The sequence below is a fragment of the Myotis yumanensis genome, unplaced genomic scaffold (assembly GCF_028538775.1).
Source record: "Myotis yumanensis isolate MYYU_CA2020_CCGP unplaced genomic scaffold, mMyoYum1.0.hap1 SCAF_11, whole genome shotgun sequence".
NCBI classification, from domain to species: Eukaryota; Metazoa; Chordata; class Mammalia; order Chiroptera; family Vespertilionidae; genus Myotis; species Myotis yumanensis.
The window spans coordinates 43,911,181-43,929,530 of record NW_027223762.1 but is presented as its reverse complement, the minus strand read 5'-3'; the positions used below and the strand labels follow the sequence as shown (position 1 = coordinate 43,929,530).

The 18,350-nt window shown below is 52.7% G+C and overlaps 2 protein-coding genes across 2 annotated transcripts; both read left to right on the top strand.

The window, feature by feature from the left end:
* The first annotated feature begins 3,637 nt into the window (after nucleotides 1-3,637).
* LOC139019457 (putative N-acetyltransferase 8B) lies at nucleotides 3,638-5,559 on the top strand. Its single transcript, XM_070428467.1, has 2 exons — nucleotides 3,638-3,703; nucleotides 4,553-5,559. Exon 2 carries the CDS (start codon nucleotides 4,617-4,619, stop codon nucleotides 5,319-5,321), a length of 705 nt encoding a protein of 234 aa, XP_070284568.1. The 5' UTR covers nucleotides 3,638-3,703; nucleotides 4,553-4,616; the 3' UTR covers nucleotides 5,322-5,559.
* A 7,227-nt stretch (nucleotides 5,560-12,786) lies between these two features.
* On the top strand, nucleotides 12,787-13,652 carry NAT8 (N-acetyltransferase 8 (putative)). The gene has a single exon (XM_070428466.1). It carries the CDS (start codon nucleotides 12,834-12,836, stop codon nucleotides 13,536-13,538), a length of 705 nt encoding a protein of 234 aa, XP_070284567.1. The 5' UTR covers nucleotides 12,787-12,833; the 3' UTR covers nucleotides 13,539-13,652.
* The last annotated feature ends 4,698 nt before the right edge of the window (nucleotides 13,653-18,350 follow it).

Sequence of the window (18,350 nt, the reverse complement as noted above, 5' to 3'; positions counted from 1 at the left end):
AATATATTTTTTAAAAAAAAAGGCATCTTGCTGTTGTATGGGCAGCTACATTTTTTGCCCTGATTATAAAAAGCACATAACATGATCCTTCTGAGGCAGTAGTACCATTTTCCCCATCTTATGGGTGGAAAAACTGAAGCAAAGAGAAGTTAAGTAATTGGCTTTGTCACACAGTTTTAAGTGTCAGAATCAGGGCTGACCACAAAATGTGTAAGCCAGAGTCCATGCATGTCATCGCTGCATCATCCTGTTTTTTCAGTGTTAGAGTAGCCTTGTCAGGTTTTAATTTTTAGATCTAAGGCTGTTCCCAATACATAGGGTAGGGTCCCTAGGCCTGGCCAGTGATCAGGGCCAATCTGTGGGGTGACCGGTGGGGCGAGCCCCCGCTGGCACCTGCCTTGGCTGGTGGTACTGGCGCTGCCTGCTGGCTGGCCCCGCCCACTGCTGCCGCCACCGGTTGCCTCCCTCTATGGCCCTGACCGAGGGCAGCTTCTCCATTGAGCATCTGCCCCCTGGTGGTCAGTGCATGTCATAGTGGCCGGTCGTTCCGTCAATCAATTTGCATATTAGGGTTTTATTATATAGGATTTATATGTGTTTATTATAGAAAATTTTAAAACAGAATGGTATAACGGGGGGAAACCTATTTCTACCTGTTAATATTTTCAAAGATAATCACTGTTAGTGTTATTTGTTATTCTAGTCTTCTATTTCCATTCAGATATATTTTATCTATATATATAAAAGCCTAAGCAACCGGTCGACCATTTGACCAATCAACTGATTAACAGTAGCTATGATGCACAATGACCATCAGGGGGCAGACGATCCAACCTGTAGGTTACCTTGCTGCTCGGGTTCAGCCGATCGGGACTGGGCAAGATGGGCCAGACACGCCTTGGAACCCTCCCTCGATCCCTCCCCAGCCAGCCAACCTCCTGTGGCCCCTCCCCAACTGGCCAACCCCATTGACCCCAATTGGGACTGGGTGAGATAGGCCAGATACGCCCTGGAGCCCTCCCTGTCCCCGATCTTGCACTGATGGGGTCCCGGATTGCAAAAGTGTGCAGGCCAGGCCGAGGGACCCCACAGGTGCATGAATCCATGCACCAGGCCTCTAGTTTTTATATAATTGGAATAGTAAATGCAAACATTTGTTGGATGTCTACAAGGTACTAGGTTTTTGCCTTAGTGATTTTTTTTTTAAATATATATTTTATTGATTTTTTTTTTTACAGAGGGGAAGGGAGAGGGATAGAGAGTTAGAAACATCGATGAGCTGCCTCCTGCACACCCTCTACTGGGGATGTGCCCGCAACCAAGGTACATGCCCTTGACCGGAATCAAACCCGGGACCCTTGAGTCCACAGGCTGATGCTCTATCCACTGAGCCAAACTGGTCAGGGCTTAGTGATTTTATAAACACTAGCTCATAACACTTTTTGGGATAGATGCTGTTTTTACCCTCATTTTATACTCGGCCACTAAAAGATTATGGTAACTTGCCCAAGGTCCTACCGCTAATGGAAAATCATGTTTTATAAGTGATTTGGGTTTTTTTCTCATTTTGATTGTATCAGTCAAGGTAGACTAGGTCATGGTTGGCAAACCTTTCTGTGAAGGGCCAGATAGTAAATAGTCACAGCGTTGCAGGCCAAATGGTCTCTGTTGCATCTACTCAGCTCTCACTGTTGTAGTGCAGGGGCATCCACAGACCGTACATGAATGAGGAGTGTGGTTGTTTTCCAGTAAAACTGGAAATAAGTGATGGGCAGGATGACCGAGTACTGTGGTTTGAGGAGTTCTGGGTTAGATTAGGCTGCAATTCCGATCCCTAAAGCTCATTGGCTTCACATGACAAAGCCCCTTGCTCACTCTCTGTAGCCAGGATGAATCGGCAGGAAGACTTGCAGTGACTCTGGAACCCAGCCGGCTGAAGGCCTCATCTCAGCGTGTGCTCTGTGGGTCACTGCACAGCTGGAAGGAACACACTCAGGGCGGCTCCTCAAGTGCAGAAGCACACAGCTACCGTTTCCTGCATGCACTGTGCTAAGCACTTTAATGCACTACCTCACTTAGTCTTCATTACAACCCCAGGGGATTTTGCCAGCGAAAAACCAGACTTGGTCTCTCAAGTCTATTTCAAAAAATTTCAAGTGTACAAAACCGTTGCAAATATTGTTTGAAAGTAAGTTGCAGTCCTTATGGCACTCACCCTGCATTGTCTTTGTCGTGGCTCTTCGTCTCCTTTAGAACAATTCTTTAAAAAAAAACGCCGAAACCGGTTTGGCTCAGTGGATAGAGCGTCGGCCTGCGGACTGAAAGGTCCCAGGTTCGATTCCGGTCAAGGGCATGTACCTGGGTTGCGGGCACATCCCCAGTGGGAGATGTGCAGGAGGCAGCTGATCGATGTTTCTAACTCTCTATCTCTCTCCCTTCCTCTCTGTAAAAAATCAATAAAATATATTTTAAAAAAATAAATAAAATGTTTAAAAAAAAAAAAAAGTAATGTTGAGATTGTTTTAAGAGTACTCCAGATATCTTTCAGAATTCCACAATCTGGAATTGTTTGTGATTTGAATCAGTTTAAATATTTTTGGGAATAATAGATCGATTTTGTGTCCTTCCTGTATATTTCAAATAAATAAGTAAATGCATGTTTCCCCTGAAGCTGAGAGATGCTGCTCCCCTCAAAGCTCAAAATGCTGCGGTCAGGGTTAAATTTCCAATCTGTGAGACCCCAGATGCTGTGCTCCTCTTCCCATGCCCTCACAAGCATATTCGTTTTATTGATGTGTAACATTTCACATATGTAGTTCCATTATTACATATTTGTGTTGCTTTCAAATTTTTGCCTCCCCTTTGCAAGTAAATCTTGGTACATGTTTCTCCTTTATTTTTTAAAATGTATTCTTATTGATTTCAGAAAGAGGAAAGGAGGGGGAGAGAGAGAAAGAAACATCAATGATGAGCGAGAATCATTGATCGGCTGCCTCTTCCACGCCCAACAATGGGGATCAAGCCCACAACTCGGTCATATGCCCTGACCAGGAATCCAACGTGACCTTTTGATTCATAGGTCAACACTCAATCACTAGCCACGCTGGCCAGACTGTTTCTCTTTAGAACAGCTTCCTGTAAGTGGAATTACTGGGGATGAGGATATGCATTCATTAAAGGCTTTTAATACAAGACAGGTGCTATGTGCAGTTTGGTTGGTCACATGATTTGCCTCCTTCATCAAGGGTTACATATTAAAGCTACAAACTGGCTGTCTGCCATGCGCTCTGGAATAAGTTGGGGAACGGGGAATGACCCAGGAGGTCATTGTTACTCCGCAGTCTTGAACTGAGCCATCTCAGGGGAAGGGTCTTTAATCACCCATCACTACCCCCAACACACACTCAAAACTACAGGGACTGCTCATAAGTCTGTGCTGCCCTTTCAGGCTGTCCCAGACCCTGCTTCCCCAGCTCCCAGATAACGATCCCTTTACAAAAGTGAAAGAGAATAGGCTCCCTGCCCAGCTCCCTGACACGGGTTGAAGATTAACATGGCCAGGAGCCAGCCAGTGAGGTGGCCTCCAGGGCCTGGTCCCAGAGCTAGAGCCAGCCCTGTGCAGTCTTCCCAGATGCCAGTCAGAGGCTGAGGGAGGAGGCCGGGCTGAGGCCACTCTGGACATTCAAGGCTTTTGTGGTGACAGGTGAGAGGACATGGGTGGAAGGACGGGGCTCTGGGTGTGGCCTGCAGCTCTGGCCCCCCTTTGGCTCTCAAGGCAGGGCCAGGTTGGGTGTTGGGCTCTCAGGCCAGCTCAGCAGCCTCCACCTTTGCAATCGGGGGGGAAGGAGCCTTTGCGGAGACCTGTGCTTGGGGACACGGGCTTCCTGCAAAGTGCAGGCCCTGGCAGAGGCACCAAGGGTGAGGGGGCACATGCTCTGGCTGCTGCACTGTGGCACCAATGTAGCAAGGGGCTGAGAGGAGAGGCAGGAAGAGGGGGAAGAGGGCCCAAGCCGGTTTGGCTCAGTGGATAGAGCATCAGCCTGCAGACTGAAGGGTCCCAGGTTTGATTCTAGTCAAGGGCACATACCTCAGGCCCAGGCCCTGGTTGGGGCACATGCAAGAGGCAACCAATCGATGTGTTTCTCTCACGTTGGTATTTCTGGCTTTCCCTCTCCCACACTCTCTAAAAATCAATGGAAAAATGTCCTCGGGTGAGGATTTTTTAAAAACGGCGGGAGGGGAGAAGTGGAGGGCAGGGGACTTGTATCTGTTGTTTTATCAAATTCTCAGAACAACCTCAGAGGCAGGCTTTGATTTTATCCTGTTGTACAGATGAAGAGGCTCAGAGAGGTTAGGCAACATGCCCAAGGTCACACAGCTAGAAAGGAATGAAGCCAGGTCAAATGCAAGTCTTTCTGACCCTGCACCTTCTCCCAGTGGCTGTGTCCTACTTCCCGGGGCAGCAGCAGAAAGACAAACCCTTGACAGGGGCTCTGGGGTCCCTGGGAGGTGGGAGATGGGGTTCTTACTTGGCTTCCTCTCTCTTCCCCAGGGAAGGGTGCAGGAACGATTAGCTCTTTCTGCTGGACTTCGAGTCTCAGACCCACCAGTCTCCCATGGCTCCTTGTCACATCCGCAAATACCAGGAGAGCGACCGCCCAAGGGTCTTGGACTTGTTTGCCCGGGGCATGGCCGAGCACGCCCCCACCACCTTCCGCCACATCCTGAAGCTGCCACGAACTCTTGTGCTCTTGCTTGGGGGGCCCCTCGCCCTGTTTGTGGTCTCTGGGTCCTGGCTCCTGGCCCTCATGGCCGGCCTCACCCTCCTGGCTGCCCTGAGGTTCCTGGCCAAATACCCCTGGACCCAGTATGTGTCCAACTGTTTGCGCACAGACATGCGTGACATCAGCAAAACCTACTTGAGTGAGCCAGGCTCCTGCTTCTGGGTGGCTGAGTGTGAGGGGCAGGTGGTGGGCACGGTGGGAGCTCTGCACGTTGGGGAGCCCACCCTGCGGAAGGAGCAGGTGGAGCTGCTTCACTTAAGCGTGGCCTGGGAGCACCGGGGCCAGGGGATCGCGAAAGCCCTGGTCAGGACCGTCCTGCAGTTTGCACGGGACCAGGGCTACCGTGAGGTTGTCCTCAGCACCAGCATGCTGCAGTACTCCGCCCTGGCCCTCTACCAGCGCCTCGGCTTCCGCAAGACCGGCCAGTATTTCCCCTCCATGATTAACAGGCTATCTGCTGTTCTTATAGTTCATTTAACCTACCGGGTCCCCTCTGCTCATGTATCTCAGGCGCCAGGGCAGAGACAGGGCCCGTGATCTGTGTCCTTGTGGATTAGTCAGGACAGGACAGGCTCTGCCGCAGTAATAAGCTCACCCCGAGTCTCACTGTGACAGCACAGTAACGCTTCTGTTTGTGAACCTCTGGGCCCCACGGGGATGGTGGTGGTTCTGCTCCATTTAGTCTTTTTCAGATGCCACTGTTCCATTTATCTACTGACACAGACTATTGCATAAAATCAATCACAAAAGAATAATAAACATTTCCTTAGCTGAATTCTGTGAGTCAGCAATGTAGATGGGGCTTGGCTGGGCAGCTCTTTGGTCTCGGCTTTGTCCACACGTCCTGGGTGGCTGGTTCCCGTGCCGTGGGGTTGGCTGGTGACAGGGTGCCTGGGCTTTCCTAGGTTCCAGCAGGCTCGCTCAGGCATGGCTTCAAGGTAACTGAATGAGCCCAAGGGAAGCAGAAACAAGCAAATGCATTTTCAAGCCTCTGCAGGTGTCACACCTGCTAACATCCCAGGCTCAGCAGGAAGAAAGGGACCCACCTCTTTAGCGCTGCAGGGACTCCTGGCAAAGGGACTTGGAGAGGAGTGGGGTGAGTCCAGGTGAGAAGGTTGGGGACAGGGAGGCTCTGCTGAAGGGGAAGAAGGCAGCCAGCGACAGAGTGTGGGATGTTGACTTCCAGGCTAGACCTGCCAGTCATGGGACCCTGGTCGCACTGGCTGGGACCAGTCACATGGCCCCACAGGTCTGAAGGGCGCCTGGGAAAATGGTGTCCTGGAAGGGAAGTGGGACTGGCCAGTTCCTCAGATCTGCCACACCTGGGACCCCGCCTTTGTCCCCAAATGCCCAGAGGCTCCAGATTCTCACAGGTGCCTTAGACTGAACTGCCTCATCTGGTGAGACTGATCCATTGTGAGGTGGGCTCGGGCCCAGGGCGGGTGTGTGCAGCCCCCTGCACCCTTCCCAGCTGGCGCATCACCGGCATGTGTGGCTCACAGGTGATCTGGAGCCTCTCACTGGGTTCCCCCAACCCATAGGCTGCTGTTCAGGAGCTGGTGAGTCCCTGACGACCCAGGAAATCCAGGTGCCCTTTCAGGTGTGCCTTGTGACACACAGGCCTCCAACCCTGCAGTGTGCTCTGCTCCTGGCTGATCTCCTCTGACGGTTAGCCAAGGCCACAAACTGCTCACTCCTGCCAGCTCGCTTTGTAACAAGCACATCACCTCGAAATGGGGACCAGGAGCAAAGTGGCTCCAACATGCATGTTCTTGCCCAAAACCCTGGGCCTCAACCTTGTTCCTTTACTTAGGTCTCTTTTCTCCCTGGTCTGGGGTCCCACACAGGCCCCTCTGTCAGCCCATCCTCCTCCTGAGGCCTGCGCCCTACAACTTCCCCCTGACGCTCAGAAGACTTGACCACTGTTTAACTGGCCCCTGGTGTTTTAAACCAAATGTCTGTGCCCCTCATTGTGTTCCAGCTTCAGTGGGTAATGGCAGGGACTGGGGTCCATCTCCGTGAGGGGGGCAGGAAGAGGCAGGGACCTGCTCCCATCAGCTCCCCTGGGCCCAGTCAGGTGGCCCCACAGGAGGAGTTCCCGCGTGGGCACCACTGGTGCTGGAGACCAGGGAGTTCACAGTGAAGCTGATGATTTGAAAGGCTTTTAAGGCAACAATTCAATGGCCTTACCGATTCCAGACAGACATGGTCCATGCCCTGCAGGAGTTTCCAGACCCAAGGGAGCTGAGGAGGGACCAAGGAGGGGCAAGGGCAGATTTGTGGTCATGAGTGGAGGGATGAGGGAGTTACTGACAACATGGTAGGACATCAGAAGGGCACTTAACCCCCTCGTTGGTGAGGGCTTCCCAGAGCGGCCAGGGCTTCTGCTCCTAAAAAATAAAGCCAGGAATGGCACCCAGCCAGTGTGGCTCAGTGGTTGAGCATCGACCTATGACCCAGGAGGTCACTATTCGATTCCTGGTCAGGGCATGTGCCTGAGTTAGGTGCTCAGTCCCCAGTGAGGGGCATGCAGGATTCTCATCATTGATGTTTCTCTCTCTCCCTCCCTCTCTCTTCCTCTCTGAAATAAACTAACATACATATTCATATACATATACATATACATATACATATACATATACATATACATATGAACGTGTCCATCACCTGCTCCAGTCCTCTGCACGCATTGCCCATCTCCCAGTGTTTCAGTGAATGGAAGCTCTTGCCCTGGCCTGGTGGCTCAGCTGGTGGAGTGTCGTCCGTGCACTGAAAGGTGTGGTTTCAGTCCTGGTCAGGGCACATACTGGGTTGTGGGTTGGGTCAGGAAGCATCAGGAGGCAACAGATCGATGTTGCTTGCTTGCTCTCTCACACCCTCCCTCTCTCTCTAAAACAGCGGTTCTCAACCTGTGGGCTGCGACCCCTTTGGCGGTCGAACGACCCTTTCACAGGGGTCGCCTAAGACCATCCTGCATATCAGATATTTACATTACGATTCATAACAGTAGCAACATTACAGTTATGAGGTAGCAACGAAAATAATTTTATGGTTGGGTCACAACATGAGGAACTGTATTTAAGGGGCCAGAAGGTTGAGAACCACTGCTCTAAAATCAATAAACATCATCTGGTGAGGAAAATAAACAATTGGAAGCTCTCTTTCTGCTTGAGGCCTTCGCACATGCTGTTCTTTCTTCTGGAACGCTCTCTTTCAACCTCTCCTCTACCCATCATCCTCTATGTCTGTTCAACTCCTACACTTTTCAGCGAGTGGCAGGGATAATTGGGTTGAGGAGGCAACCCTTGAGGAAGCAGTTCATCCTGCTGTCATGCTGGCAGATATAGCTGTTTATTCCCTGCTAATCAAAAAACTCTCAAACAAGCTGCAGCTGGGTCAGGGGTTATAAATTGGGTGAGGCAGGGTCTTACGGAGTCACCAGGGCGGAGCGAACAGAAATGGCTGCCAGTCAGCCCTGCGACCAGGGAGGTCCCAGTATGGGACCAATGCTCCCTGCAAGCCGCCCCCGGAGTTCCTGTCCTGATGCCAGACAATCCAGTTCCTCCTGGTACGTGTCTGTGTTCCCCAGAGCCTCGCCCGCACTGGAGCTCAGAGGAAGCCGAGCTTGTAAGTTCAGTTTGTGGTGCCGGCCTTTTAAGAGGAACAGCTGGGTCTCTAGCAGCTTCTGTGTCTCTGCGCTCCAATCCACAGTGGTTTTCACAGCCCGTAGTTCTTTTCCCAGCTCTGGGACCCTGGGCTGGGGGTCTGGTGTGGGGGTGGGACCGCTTGCTCCTCCAGGTGCCCTCTGCAGGGGAATCTCCCTCCCGATTAAGAAAGCGTCACACGTGGGTGCCGGCCCAGCCTCTTCCGAGCCTCCGCACCTCCTCCCAGCCTCAGTGTGCTTTCTTTACGTCTCTAGTTGTAGGACTTCCATTCAGCCAGCTTTCCAGCGGTTTTGGGTGATGGTTGCTCTGTATTTTAGTTGTAATTTTGATGTGGTTGAGGGAGGCAGCGAGTACAGACGCTTACCTACGCCGCCATCTTCTGAGCTCCTGTACCATGGCTTTTTATTTTATTTTCAATTTGTTACTGTTTAAAGTATTACATAAACCTCCTCCCCCCGCATTGACCTCTCCCCCCATGGCTCTATAAGAAGGGGTGCAAAGCTGTCAGGTGGATGCATCTGTGTCTGAGTTGGAGGAGGACGCTTGTGTCTGGCTAGTGGCCTGTGGGTAACGAATTAAACTGGAGCTCAGATTGATGCACCAGATGTGATAGATAAGCAATGTACTGTGAGATCAGAGACCAAAACAGAAGATTATCAAGACAGTTTGCAGGGGTCCTCTAACTATGGCCCGCAGGCCACATGCGGCCCGTGGAAAACATTTATCCGGCCCGCCGGGTGTTTTTGCCGTTGCTGTGTGCATAGGAATTTGTTCATGGTTTTTTTTTAAACTATAGTCCGGCCCTCCAATGGTCTGAGGGACAGTGAACTGGCCCCCTGTTTAAAAAGTTTGAGGACCCCTGGTTTAGGGCAGTGGTTCTCAACCTTGGCTGCACATTAGAATCACCTGGGAATCTTTTTAAAATCCTGATTTCTGGGCCTCACCCTCCAGAAATTCTGTTTCTTTGTTACTAATGTTGTGGCCTCACCCCATAACAAAGAAACAGAATCTCCGGAGGATGAGGCCCAGAAATCAGGATTTTAAAAAGATTCCCAGGTGATTCTAATGTGCAGCCAAGGTTGAGAACCACTGGTTTAGGGGGTTTGCCAAGTGCTGTCAAGCGGGGAGGGGAGTGGGGGCTGGTGATTTACCGTGAGCATGTTTCCTTTGGGGCGATTAGCATGTTTTGAGACGTAATGTAGGTGGTTGTACAGCAGAATGAATGTACTAAATGCCACGGGACATTTTAAATAATTTTATGCTATTTTTAAAAAATCTGGTAGAAAAGGGTGAGTTAAATCAGTGGTGGCCAACCTTTTGGACCTCACGGACCATCAGTGGTCCAAGGACCACCGGCTGGCTCCTTAATTCAAAAGGAGGATAGAAAAGTGTGGGGAGAGCGAAGATGATGAGAGGCTCTCACGGGAGAGGGGCTGCTGGGCTGTGTCTGCCCTTAGCAAGGCGGGGAGGGAGGTGCGTGTTTAAGCCCAAGCCCCTGACAGGGGAGGCCTTGAGGGCACTGTGCCTCTTCCTGCCCTGGAGCAGGAGCACCCACCTGGGGATCTGAGTGCGAGTCGGGGCCCATGGGCCTGGGCTCTGGCAGAGGGAGGATGTTGGGGTGTGTGTGTGTGTGTGTGAGTGTGTGTGTGTGTGTGTATGCGTGTGTGTCTGTGTGTGTATGCGTGTGTGTGTGTGAGTGTGTGTGTGTGTGAGTGTGTGTGAGTGTGTGTGTGTCTGTGTGAGTGTGTGTGTGTCTGTGTGTGTGTGAGTGTGTGTGTGTGAGTGTGTGTGTGAGTGTGTGTGTGAGTGTGTATGTGTGTCTGTGTGTGTATGCGTGTGTGTGTGTCTGTGTGTGTGTGTGTGTTGGGGGGAGCGCTTCTTCTGAACGCAGGCCCATGGGATGCAGACAAAGGTGAGGCTGGGGACCCAGGGAAGGCAACGTACAGACCTGTGCAGGGACCCCCTCGGGCAGGTGTAGGAGACTGACTTTTCCAGAAAGTAGGAAGCAGGGAGGGCAAGGTCCATGGGAATTTTAGAGCTCAGTGACTGACCCAGCAGGAGGAAAACCTGGGGTGCTGACTCCACATGTCCCTTCACCTGTCTCAGCTAATGGTTTGTTTAATCTGATGGATGAGGTTTCATGTAACAGCACGAGTCTCCCTTCTCCTCGCTGTTGCTTGGGTTTGCGGGGCAGGCTAGCAGGAGGTGGGAACACGACCAGGTAACTACAAGGAAGGAACAGACTGGTGCCGTGTGCCAGAGGAATGAATCCCAAAATAATAACAATGTCTGCAGTACTCACCTACTTTGATCAGGTCTGCGGACAATAGAAAGATGAATGAAACCGTTTGTCAGGGGACTTGTACCTGCCGGCGTGAGTGGACCAGTTGTAGTAAGTTAGCAGTTGCTTGTTAAGAAATAACAATTTGACAGCAAGTCTTCAAGGAGGGAAGGGGCACCAGGAGCATGTGGCTGGGAGTGGCCGGAGTCTCTGTGGAGCCGAGGGCCCACACCGGGTCCCGAGGGAAGAAGAGAGCCTGTCACACATCGGATTTGGCCAGGTGTGGCCTGCCCTCTGGTGGGAGGGGCTCGAAGGATGAAGACGCACCAGGCAGAGCTGGCTTTCCTCACAGGGATTCATCAAGCACTTGTCAGACCTCTGCCTGTGGGTCAGCCTGAGGCACCGAGGAGGCAAACAAGCAGGCCCGTCCGAGCTGCCTCCGCGTGAGGCCCCACCGGCCAGGCGCTGAGGGGCTCATAGGTTTTCTCAACTTTGCGGGCCTCGGTTTCCCTTTTGTAAAGTGGGGACATTGATACCAACCTTAGCTCTTAAGCTGCTGTGAATGTCAACAAGCGGATCATAGGCCCTGGCTGGGTGGTTCAGTGGTTGGAGCATCATCCGCTACACCAAAGGTTGCGGGTTCGATCCCCAGTCAGGGTATGTACCTAGGTTGCAGGAGGCAGCCAAACTCACTCTCTCTCTCTCTCTCTGCCTCTCTCTCTCTCTCTTCCTCTTCCTCTCTAAAAAAATAAAAAATAGCACAGCATAGGAAAGTATCTTTCTCACAGTGCCAGGCATCTAACTTCTCAGTGAATTCCAGCTCTCGCCCCTTGCATGTCCCAGGCAGTGGTGCTGAGGCAGACAATAAATAAGGCTCATTGGTGGAAAAGTAAACCAGTGCGGCCATTTGGGACAATAGTTTGGCAGTTCCTCAAAATGTCAAACAGATTGACCACACGACCCCCTGATCCCACTCCTGGGTGTAGAGAGCAGGTGTTCACACAACGACTTGTATGTGAGCAAGCTCACCGCAGCAGCATCCACAGGAGCCCAGAGGGGAACCACCCGTATGTCCACCCGCGGATGAGGGGATAAAACTCTCTCGCCCGGCCGCGTGGCTCGTGGGTGAGCGTCGACCTATAAACCAGGAGGAGGAGGAGGAGGAGGAGTAGACAGACCCCAAATGGGAAGACCCCTGAGCTGTCCCAGACCCTTTCCCGAGCTCCCAGATAATGACCCGTAATCACAAAAGTGAATGGAGAACACGCTCGCTGCCCAGCTCCCTGACACGGGTTGAAGATTAACATGGCCAGGAGCCAGCCAGTGAGGTGGCCTCCAGGGCCTGGTCCCAGAGCTAGAGCCAGCCCTGTGCAGTCTCCCCAGATGCCAGTCAGAGGCTGAGGGAGGAGGCCGGGCTGAGGCCACTCTGGACATTCGAGGCTTTTGTGGTGACAGGTGAGAGGACGTGGGTGGAAGGACGGGGCTCTGAGTGTGGCCTGCAGCTCCGGACCCTCCTCTGGCTCTCAAGGCAGGGCCAGGTTGGGTGCTGGGATCTCGGTCCAGCTCAGCAGCCTCCACCTTTGCAATCGGGGGGAAGGAGCCTTTGCGGAGACCTGTGCTTGGGGACATGGGCTTCCTGCAAAGTGCAGGCCCTGGCAGAGGCACCAAGGGTGAGGGGGCACATGCTCTGGCTGCTGCACTGTGGCACCAATGTAGCAAGGGGCTGAGAGGAGAGGCAGGAAGAGGGGGAGTGGTGGAGGGGAGGGTACTTAATATACCAGAGCTTTGTATCTGTTGTTTTATCAAATTCTCAGAACAACCTCAGAGGCAGGCTTTGATTTTACGCTGTTGTACAGTTGAAGAGGCTAGAAAGGAACGGAGCCAGGTCAAATGCAAGTCTTTCTGACCCTTCACCTTCTCCCAGTGGCTGTGTCCTACTTCCCGGGGCAGCAGCAGAATGACAAGCTCTTGACAGGGGCTCTGTGGCTCCCGGGAGGTGGGAGATGGGGGTCTCACTTGGCTTCCTCTCTCTTCCCCAGGGAAGGGTGCAGGGACGCCTAGCTCTCTCTGCTGGACTTCGAGGCTCAGACCCACCAGTCTCCCATGGCTCCTTGTCACATCCGCAAATACCAGGAGAGCGACCGCCCATGGGTCCTGGGCTTGTTCTCCAAGGGCGCAGTCGAGCACGCCCCCACCACCTTCCGCCACATCCTGAAGCTGCCACAAACTCTTGTGCTCTTGCTTGGGGGGCCCCTCGCCCTGTTTGTGGTCTCTGGGTCCTGGCTCCTGGCCCTCGTGGCCGGCCTCACCCTCCTGGCTGCCCTGAGGTTCCTGGCCAAATACCCCTGGACCCAGTATGTGTCCAACAGTTTGCGCACAGACATGCGTGACATCAGCAAAACCTACTTGAGTGAGCCAGGCTCCTGCTTCTGGGTGGCTGAGTGTGAGGGGCAGGTGGTGGGCACGGTGGGAGCTCTGCCTGTTGGGGAGCCCACCCTGCGGAAGGAGCAGGTGGAGCTGCTTCACTTAAGCGTGGCCTGGGAGCACCGGGGCCAGGGGATCGCGAAAGCCCTGGTCAGGACCGTCCTGCAGTTTGCACGGGACCAGGGCTACCGTGAGGTTGTCCTCAGCACCAGCATGCTGCAGTACTCTGCCCTGGCCCTCTACCAGCACCTCGGCTTCCGCAAGACCGGCCAGCACTTCTATACTAAAAGCTGGGAGCTGGTTGGTGTTCCTGCATTTGAATTAACCTACCGGGTCCCCTCTGCTCATGCATCTCAGGCGCCAGGGCAGAGACAGGGCCTGTGATCTGTGTCCTTGTGGATTAGTCAGGACAGGACAGGCTCTGCCTCAGTAACAAGCTCACCCCGAGTCTCACTGTGACAGCACAGTAACGCTTCTGTTTGTGAACCTCTGGGCCCCACGGGGATGGTGGTGGTTCTGCTCCATTTAGTCTTTTTCAGATGACACTGTTGCATTATCTACTGACACAGACTATTGCATAAAATCAATCACAAAATAATAATAAACATTTCCTTAGCTGAATTCTGTGAGTCAGCAATGTAGATGGGGCTTGGCTGGGCAGTTCTTTGGTCTCGGCTTTGTCCACACGTCCTGGGTGGCTGGTTCCCGTGCCATGGGGTTGGCTGAGTGACAGGGTGCCTGGGCTTTCCTAGGTTCCAGCAGGCTCGCTCAGGCATGGCTTCAAAGGTAACTGAATGAGCCCAAGGGAAGCAGAAACAAGCAAATGCATTTTTCTAGCCTCTGCAGGTGTCACACCTGCTAACATCCCAGGCTCAGCAGGAAGAAAGGGACCCACCTCTTTAGCGCTGCAGGGACTCCTGGCAAAGGGACTTAGAGAGGAGTGGGGTGAGTCCAGGTGAGAAGGTTGGGGACAGGGAGGCTCTGCTGAAGGGGAAGAAGGCAGCCAGCGACAGAGTGTGGGATGTTGACTTCCAGGCTAGACCTGCCAGTCATGGGACCCTGGTCGCACTGGCTGGGACCAGTCACATGGCCCCACAGGTCTGAAGGGCGCCTGGGAAAATGGTGCCCTGGAAGGGAAGTGGGACTGGCCAGTTCCTCAGATCTGCCACACCTGGGACCCCGCCTTTGTCCCCAAATGCCCAGAGGCTCCAGATTCTCACAGGTGCCTTAGACTGAACTGCCTCATCTGGTGAGACTGTCTGATCCATTGTGAGGTGGGCTCGGGCCCAGGGCGGGTGTGTGCAGTCCCCTGCACCCTTCCCAGCTGACGCATCACCGGCACATCTGTCCGACAGATATTTTGTTGCTCATGACTACGGTCCTCTCACACTTCTGGGCCCCCTCATTGTGTTCCAGCTTCAATAGGTAATGGCAGGGACTGGGGTCCATCTCCGTGAGGGGGGCAGGAAGGGGCAGGGACCTGCTCCCATCAGCTCCCCTGGGCCCAGTCAGGTGGCCCCGCAGGAGGAGTTCCCGCGTGGGCACCACTGGTGCTGGAGACCAGGGAGTTCACAGTGAAGCTGATGATTTGAAAGGCTTTTAAGGCAACAATTCAATGGCCTTACCGATTCCAGACAGACATGGTCCATGCCCTGCAGGAGTTTCCAGACCCAAGGGAGCTGAGGAGGGACCAAGGAGGGGCAAGGGCAGGTTCGTGGTCATGAGTGGGGGGATGAGGGAGTTACTGACAACATGGTAGGTCATCAGAAGGGCACTTAACCCCCTCGTTGGTGAGGGCTTCCCAGAGCGGCCAGGGCTTCTGCTCCTGAACAAGGAAACCACGGACAAGCGTGTCCATCACCTGCTTGCACTGCCCAGCCCCACTGAGCTGCTCTAGTTCCTTCAGTAAAAGGAGCTCTCCTTCTGCTTGCGGCCTTCACACATTCTGTTCCCTCTGTCTGGAACCTTCTCCTTCAACCTCTCCTCCACCGTCCTCTTTCTTCAGCTGAGTCGCAAGGGTAATTGTTGGAATGATAATCTTTGACCAGGAAATCGTACATGGTGAATATACTAACTGCCACCGAACTGTACACTTTCAAATAATTTATGTGCAATTAGACTTTAAAAAGTGGAAGAGCCGAAACCGGTTTGGCTCAGTGGATAGAGCGTCGGCCTTTGGACTGAAGGGTCCCAGGTTCGATTCCGGTCAAGGGCATGTACCTTGGTTTCGGGCACATCCCCAGTGGGAGATGTGCAGGAGGCAGCTGATCGACGTTTCTCTCTCATCGATGTTTCTAACTCTCTACCTCTCTCCCTTCCTCTCTGTAAAAAATCAATAAAATATATTTTTAAAAAAGTGGAATAGTTTAGAACCACAAAGAATATACAAAAGGTTAAGGAGAGCAAAGATGATGAGAGGCTTTCACGGGGAGAGGGGCTGCTGGGCTGTGTCTGCCCTTAGCAAAGTGGGTGGGAGGAGTAGGGGGGAGGTGCTGTGTTTAAGCCCAAGCCCCTGACAGGGGAGGCCTTGAGGGCACTGTGCCTCTTCCTGCCCTGGAGCAGGAGCACTCACCTGTGGATCTGGGTGCAAGTCAGGGCCCATGGGCCTGGGCTCTGGCAGAGGAGGATGTTGGGGTGTGTGTGTGTGTGTGTGTGTGTGCGTGTGCGTGTGCGTGTGCGTGTGTGTGTGTTGGGGGGAGCGTTTCTTCTGAACCAGGGCTGTGAGCAGTGGGTCCCGCAGGCCTGTGGGATGCAGACAAAGGTGAGGCCAGGGACCCAGGGAAGGGAGTGTACAGAGCTGTGCAGGGACCCCCTCGGGCGGGGGTAGGAGACTGACTTTTGCAGAAAGTAAGCGAGAGGGCACGGTCCATGAGGTCAGGGACTGAACCCAGCAGGAAGATGCTGAGGCCAAACTTCCCCTCGCCTGTCTTTCGGTAATAAGTGATTTGTTCGATTTGAAGGTTGAGGTTTTATTCTGAACTTGGTATAAATCTTAGACGACAAGGTTTCTTTTCTGTAACAGCGTACAGGTGAACTAGACTTCCTTACTTTTTATCTGTCTTTGCTTCCTGTGCACCGGCCTCCGCCAGGCAGGCTCACAGGTGCCCACGCGGTGCTGTCATCCAGGCAGGGCTGCCGCCTGTGCCCTGCCCGCCCCGCCCCCTCCTCTCCTCTTCCTCCTCGTGTTTTATGGTGGTAGAATAGACATAACACTATCACTTTAACCGTTTTAACGTGTATAGTTTAGTCACATGAACTACACTCAGTGCTGTCTCACCATCACCACTATCCACAGCCAGGACTTTTCAGCCCCAAAACAAAAACTGGACACACTGAACAGTCTCTCCCCATTCCTCCATCTTCCAGCCCCTGCAACCACTGCTCACTTCCTGTCTCAGGATTCGTCTGTTCTAGGTCCTCATCTAGGTGGCGTCATACACTCCTGGTCCTCTTGTGTGTGTGTCTTATTTCCTTTAGCACCACGTCCTCAAGGTTCATCACGTCGTAGCTCGTGTCAGGATCTCAGTAACTTGTGAGGGAACGGCCGAATGCTGTGGTGTGTATACAACACCTTTCGTCCATTGGTTCATCTGCTGAGGGGCACTTGAGTTGTTTCCCCCTTTTGACAAAAGTTAGTTTTTTTAAAATATATTTTATTGATTTCAGAGAGGAAAGGGGAAGGGGAGAGAGAAACATCAATGATGAGAGAGAATCATCAATCGGCTGCCTCCTGCACGCCCCCCACTGGGGATCAAGCCCGCAACCCGGGCATGTGCCCTTGTCTGGAATCGAACCCAGGACCCCTCAGTCCGCAGGCCGACGCTCTATCCACTGAGCCAAACCAGCTAGGGCCAAAAGTTAGTTTTTAAACCATCTAGGAAAACAACAGTTAGGTTAAAATAAGGACATGGTTAATTTTTAATTAGGAGTCATCTTGCCACTGTGGGAGATGTTCATGAATAACTTTTTGGGCATGGATTACAAACCTCACCGTTACCTTCTGGAAAAAATCCATGTGAACATGCTCAGTTTCATACACTGAGGATCACAGTTTAGGTTTTGTTAAAGATGAGTCTTGTTATGAGAAGTTTATTTTAGGAACAACTGTGCAGGAAGCACAGACTGTGGCCAGGTGGCTGGCAGGTTTTCACACTAGTAGCTGACAGGACAAGATGGTAGGACCTCTATTTTGAGCATCACAGGCACTTTAACAGGGACAGTGCCTGTGGGCCAACCACCGAAAGCCAGGGTGAAAGGGCCATAGGGAAGAGCAGAACCTGAAGGCTGCTCTCTGCGGACAACATCTCCCCGCGGGGAATCTTCACTCAGTGGGTGAAGCAGGGCCAGGGACATGTTGGGTTAGGGATCTGTTGCCTGAAGAGCAGCGCAAGGAAGTAGGGAAGCACCCAGGGACAAAAGTGAAACCCCCCAGGGCTTGTGGGCCTAGGAAACAGGAGGCCAGAGCGCCTGCTGGGGTGCTGGGATGGGGCCCTGAGGCTCCCAGAAGCCTGGGCTCCTGGGAACTGCGCTCGCTCAGCAGGAAGGCCCGCTCCAGCGGAGCCCTCGCCATGCGGCATTCTGAGAGACAGGCGGGTGGGACAGAGGGGTCCGTTGTCTGTTGGGTGCAACATGGGGGTTCCCTTTCCTCCAACCACTGAGGACATGAGTGGCTTCTCCTTGGAAGCAGCAAGAGGCAGCTGGTGCCTTGATGATGTTTGTAACCTGGACTGGGTGGTGAGACAGACAGGAGGGTGAGCAGGGCACCAGCCTGCCATGCACACTCCTTCCCTTCTCTCCGCCCGCTCTTCCAGGCAGCACGACCTTTCATGACCTTCATTTTCTCTCACATCTCACTCTTATTATTTTAATCCTCTCTGGAGGTTATGTTTTTTAAATTGATTTTTAGAGAGAAAGAGAGAGAGAGATTGATGGGAGAAACAGGTATCTATCTGCTGCCTCCCGTACACGCCCCAACAGGGGATGGAACCTACAGCCCAGGAATGTGCCTGATGGAGAATGGAACCGGCCACCTTTGGTGCATAGGATGATGCTCCAATCTACCCAGCTGCCTGGCTGGGACATCGCATCACACACTTAAACTACCTCTTTTTCCCTTTTAAAGACTTAGTTAATTTTGTCCTCACTGTTGACAGATTGTAGTTTGTCTTTTGAATTGTTTTAGCCTAACCTACCTTC

Bases quoted from the DNA above. Each gene is read 5' to 3' on its own strand.
- NAT8 (XM_070428466.1), top strand. From the start codon at position 12,834: ATGGCTCCTTGTCACATCCGCAAATACCAGGAGAGCGACCGCCCATGG.
- LOC139019457 (XM_070428467.1), top strand. From the start codon at position 4,617: ATGGCTCCTTGTCACATCCGCAAATACCAGGAGAGCGACCGCCCAAGG.